This window comes from Somniosus microcephalus, chromosome 26 (assembly GCF_052327205.1).
Source record: "Somniosus microcephalus isolate GS21.2 chromosome 26, FLI_Smic_1.0, whole genome shotgun sequence".
Classification (NCBI taxonomy): domain Eukaryota; kingdom Metazoa; phylum Chordata; class Chondrichthyes; order Squaliformes; family Somniosidae; genus Somniosus; species Somniosus microcephalus.
Genome location: NC_141012.1, coordinates 48,501,526 through 48,507,236, shown reverse-complemented (window position 1 = coordinate 48,507,236; position 5,711 = coordinate 48,501,526). Strand labels below are relative to the sequence as shown.

At 43.4% G+C, this 5,711-nt stretch overlaps 1 protein-coding gene across 3 annotated transcripts in view; it reads left to right on the top strand.

Moving 5' to 3' along the window:
* Nucleotides 1-375: 375 nt before the first annotated feature.
* fli1 (Fli-1 proto-oncogene, ETS transcription factor) overlaps nt 376-5,711 on the top strand; it is a 91,469-nt gene continuing 86,133 nt past the window's right edge. For 2 of the 3 annotated variants that reach the window (XM_085968174.1, XM_085968172.1), the window contains exon 1: nt 1,803-2,254. In XM_085968174.1, the coding sequence (XP_085824300.1) occupies nt 2,153-2,254 (102 nt within the window). In that variant the 5' untranslated portion in view covers nt 1,803-2,152. Of the gene's footprint in view, nt 682-1,802; nt 2,255-5,711 lie in introns of those variants that run through there. The other variant, XM_085968173.1, reaches the window with a different exon arrangement.

The following is a 5,711-nucleotide window of genomic DNA, read 5'->3' as shown; positions in this document are numbered from 1 at the left end:
CAGACAAAAATGTTTCAATATGTTTGAGTCTGGATCACCGCGGGGGAGGGGGAGACTGGCGGGTTTGCAGGGTTCATTATAAAAAGAGGATCAATGTACCCTAAATGACTGTTTACAAAATAGCTTGGTGCTCTATTTTCTTTGTTTTGCTATTAGAGTTGTCTGGGGCTTATAAAGTTAAATGCAGCCCCTTTTAAACAAAGTTGGATTTTGAGTTGAAGTTGCGGACGGGTCTGCAGCTCCACTCAGCGTCGCTTCTTGGTTTAACTCCTTTAGAAAAGTATAGCAAACAATCTGATGACTTTCCTGCTCTCTGAGTTTATGGTGAAAGTTGAGGGGGGAGTTATCAACGGGGATGGGCTTCAAATTCAGTCTGGCAGAGGAGGATTTCCATTTCACAGTAATTAATCAGAACAAATCTAAGAAATTGATAAAGAAAACAGACCCTTTTTAAAAAAAAGCATCACCATAACGCGCGGTTAATAATAATTCCCCGAGGCTTTGCTGAACTCGGTCTGTCTGGAGTTTTTGAGGCACACAGCCCCCACTGTACCACAGTATGGACTCTCTAGTCAAGACTTTTATACAGTCTTAGACTAGCAATGGGCCGCTAACGCGTCTGTCTCCCCGCTACCGGGCCGGAATCACAAAGCGCGACAGGTCTTTTAACCAACATTAAGGGTGAGTACGGCTTTTTAAACACTAAAGCAACGAAACGCGACAGGTAAAGGAATGAAGAAAAAACACTGGTCAAGGGGCAGTTGAAAGCATTTAATACAAGAATAAATAAAATAGTGATGAGAAAGGGCCGAGTCTGCCGGCTTAATGGACGCGTCAAATCAACCAGAGGAAAGAAGCCGGGAAAGAGCTGGCAGATCCCAGGGAACGCGAAGGTGAAGAGAGAAAGAAAATCCGGAAGGAATAAGAGGGAGGGAAGAAGAGAGAAGTGAAGAGGCGAACCGAGGGGCCTGGAGCAAAGTAAAGGAGAGAAAGCATGGGAGTGAAGGAGTACGGCGCAGTGTTAACCCGACAACAGATTAACAAGAAGGAAAGGAGCTCGAGGAACAGAGACAGTGACTGGAAAGTGGATAGAGAGGAAAATAGAAAGAAAGGAGACAGACAGATAGATAGATAGATAGACACAGACAGATAGACAGATAGATAGATAGATAGATAGATAGAGAGATAGATAGAGAGATAGATAGATAGATCAGATAGATAGATAGAGATAGATAGATAGATCAGATAGATAGATAGATAGAGATAGATAGACAGATAGATAGATAGATAGATACATAGATAGACAGACAGACAGATAGATAGATAGATAGATAGATAGAGAGAGAGAGAGATAGATAGATAGATCAGATAGATAGATAGATCAGATAGATAGATAGAGAGAGATAGATAGATAGATAGATAGATAGATAGAGAGATAGATACATAGATAGATAGATAGAGAGAGAGATAGATACATAGATAGATAGATAGATAGATAGATAGATAGATAGATAGATAGATAGATCAGATAGATAGACAGTAGATAGATAGATAGACAGACAGACAGATAGATAGATAGATAGATAGATAGATAGAGAGAGAGAGAGATAGATAGATAGATCAGATAGATAGATAGAGATAGATAGATAGATCAGATAGATAGATAGAGAGAGAGATAGATAGACAGACAGATAGATAGATAGATAGATAGAGAGATAGATACATAGATAGATAGATAGAGAGAGAGATAGATACATAGATAGATAGATAGATAGATAGATAGATAGATAGATCAGATAGATAGACAGTAGATAGATAGATAGACAGACAGACAGATAGATAGACAGACAGATAGACAGACAGACAGACAGTAGATAGATAGACAGACAGACAGATAGTAGATAGATAGATAGATATGTAGATGGCTGAAGGAGCAGTGTTGAAACAGTTCATGAGCAGCACCACTTGTAGGAGTGCCTGCTGCAGATTAGGAGAAAGCAATTTTCTATCTGAGTGAGTTTGGATGTATTTTATGTCCGCGGTGTGCGGTTGGACACGACCAGGCCATCGACAGGAAATGTAGAGGGGTCAAGGTGCGGTGGTCTGGGTGAAAGGGGCACTGACTAAACCCGACTGCGGTACACACTCTCAAATGTGGGACTTCTTGCAGGACGTGGAAGCAATCGGAGCGGGACACGGGGCAGCTTGGAGGAAGATGTTTCAGACTGTCCCAGACACCTCGTCTTACGTAAAGGTAAGAGTGAGGCGGCAGCGTTCAATCCGAGTCACCCAGCAACCTGAGATTAAACTCATTCAACATGTCCGAGAAAACGGCCTTCACTGATAGGAAGGACAGACGAGAAATTGGAGCCTGCTGGAAAATATTGTTGAATCTGTCCTCGTTTAACTCGCAATTAACTTCCTCACTGTGACTGCATTTCTAATTACAATTTGTTTAACTCCAGTGTTCCAGTTAAAACCCTGTCCACCCAAGTGGGTTGCAATGTCAGAAACCGACTAAATCTGGAAAGCAAGAGTCGGCCGGCCATTTAGTTAAATCCTGGTGAAATTCATTCCTTCCTATCCACAAACCCCTTGCTTTCGCACACGTTATCCTAACCGCCGTGATATTACCTGCTCGGACCGCCGCTCCTCTCATTCCCAGCTGTAACTCAGACCCGCAGTGCAGCGTCTAACTTCTAAAAGGCGACACACAGCTGGATTCAGTGAAAAGATTTTCAGTAGAGTGTTTGGAGTCTCCTAATGTCGCTGTTGAATCTCTCTCTCCATTTTTAAGTTTACTGTAAATTTAAAATTCCAATTATACCCGCTAGACTCCAAGCTCAGTGCTGAACACACATTTGAAACGAATAATAATCTATCATAATAATAATTTTTCACAAACGTATACTTTGTGGCCGGCCACACTTCGGGCCTAGTCACAGCGGGTGTGAAACTAAACTAATCCAAGATAAATTAATAAACAAAAAAAATGAGTTTTGAAATGTAACATTCAACTCTAGATTGTATAGAGGGTGGATGTGGAGTGGCTCCGGATCTGCTTTGGAAATAGTGAGTTGAAGCTGGGACTCGGATAATGAAATCCACAGTCGTGATCCGCTATACGAGCTTTCTGTTTTAACGCCAGCGTCTCAGCTATTTGTAGAAAGTGTCTAACCAACTCCAAGCCGAAACCTTCTTTGCTCCCTCCTTTACCCCTCTTCTGGTAGCGGATTTCTCCATCGGACCCAGATGCTTTAAACGCATTGACCCCCCCCCCCCCCCCCCCCTCAGTCGGACAGACAGGCTCCCTCAGACGGGAAAAATACGCCAGGCGTTAACGGACCAGTTAAATAAATCATTAAAAAATAAAATAAAAAGAACATTTGTAGCGCCCAATTTTGATTCGTTCGATCAATGTAATCCGGTCACTGTGTGTATCTAACATAAACAATATGCGCCTTACGTTTTTTAATTAAATCTCATGCAAAGTAAATATTCTGTACATTTTGCAGTCATTGAGGCGGTTTCTGATCTCTGTGTCGTGCCTTTTCAAAGTGAAAAGCATGCAGTTGCAGGTGTGTAAAGGTCTGGATCCATTTATTTCAGACACTGTAGGCAGCTAACACTTAATCAAAAGGGAAGCAATATCACCGAGGCTTGAAACGCGCCTCAGAATTATCAAAGAGGACCTTCAGAAAACATTTATGTCTCTAATATTCTGCGGCGATATTAAAGAGTGCAGTATGTGGACCTCGGGCTTGTGCCTAACGCCCTTGAAATAGCACATTTTTTCATCCAGTCATAACGTTTGTGTTATTTCACAAAGGCTGGTTTTCAGACAGTCTCCAACCAAGGGGGAGAGGTCTGCGAAAGTGGAACAATTCTCAGTCTGTTCCCTGCTCTCTCTCCCAGCCAGAGTTCAACCAAAGCTCACCAAGAGAGAGACTCTGCGTCCGAGAGAAAGCCCCCTCCACGGGGCTCACAGGGGGTAATAATCGGCCCCTTCATTGCAGTGCCCAGAACTGCGAGACCTTGATCTCATTACAACGCGGACATTTATTACTTTCTAAAGATAGCTGAGTATTAATTTTTTAAGCACATTGAGACAAAACCCCAAAGCAGGCAAGCAAGAACGACGTTGCAGTTATATTATGTTTCATTCAAGCGCATCCAGGTCCTGGTTGCAGACTTGTTTTGCTAAGGTCAGCGGAGACTAGGAGTTCTCCAATAAAAATAAATCTCAGATTAATTATGGCCCCGAGCAACGGCCCAGACAGCTTGCTTGTGTGTTTGGAGTCGCAGATTTCCCCCCCCCCCTTTCACCATTTTTCTTACGTCCCTTTTAATTGTGGGAACGTGCCCCCACTCTTAAAAAAAGCAGAGTTGATCAGGTTCATTTTATTTTAATTTCTAAAGCCCCCGACCCCCCCCCCCCCCACCCAGCAGAAAAGTAAAATGACATGTTAAAGTTCACCCCCAGAGCGGACTCATCAATTACCATAACCTCCTTGTTGGTTACAAGGTTTTAACACATGCATCACACGCTCAGCCCCTTTCCCCAGGCATTTTTAAAATCTCATGCCAAAAGCAATCTGAGAATTTTTTTGCTATGTTCCAAATTGTAAACAAATATTGATGTTTATTTGCCTGGCCTTGCTTCCAACTTGATGACTATCTAAGATTCGGGAGCCCTGACGCTCTCTCATGGCCCAAGGGGGACCCAGACTCAACGTTCTCGTGACCTGAGATACCTGCATTGCAGGGATTGGGGTCTGTGTAGTAGCTGGGGGGGGGGGGGGGGGGGCGGCGGTGGAGTGATGGATGGGGCCCAGTGCAAGGCTCCATGAGTGAGGGGCAGGAGGCAGGAGCCAGATGCCTAGATGGGATGGTCCCGAGTGACAACAAGAAGGGTTCCGGGTGAAAAGTTGGATCTCCGAGGACTGCAGAAAGTCTCGTGGCTGATCTGGTATAAGAATCTTCGTTACCTGGAGAAAAGGTCATTCATTAGATGTAAGAACTCTGGATTACCAATCCCTCGCATGTAAAGCAAAAATAATAATAAGAAATAATTGAATAAAGTTCTGTTGCGCTCAGTGTTCAGCAATAGAATTCCTCTGTACTTTACTCAGAAAGAGTCCAAATGCCCCTGCACGTGTGCACCCAGGTTTAATCCACTTTCAAAGTAACTCATTACACTGAAGCTTTCTTTGGGGCTTAGGATACGGGGCCAGGTTTCAGTTAATGAGAAAAAACTGCCCTCAGTGTAAATACAGAAACGAAACCCTACAATTACCGGTGAATATAGCACTGGCCCCATTGGTGAGCATACCGCGACTCCTCGGCGGTCTCCTCAGGTCCGAGGCTGCAGCTGCACTGAAATGCTGGCTGGATTGATGAGGATAATTTCAGAGGGGGGAGGGAACTGCAAGTTTAACTCGCCAATTTAGTGAAGAGAGAGAAAAAAACGAATAAGGGGACTGGAGACCCGTGGACGCGTTCAAAAGCCCAGGAGTACAACGTCTAGACATAACGGGAGATTTCACATAAATACATTTAATTATAGAAAAACTTCATCTAACCAGGTAAACTCTTCATTCTGAATTATACAGTTTCAGTAAATATTCCCAAACGTATATTTTTATATGAAGATTACCGGTGTAACACTAACCCGGTGGGGTGTCTGCTGCGTTGAGTGGTTAACTGGTGAC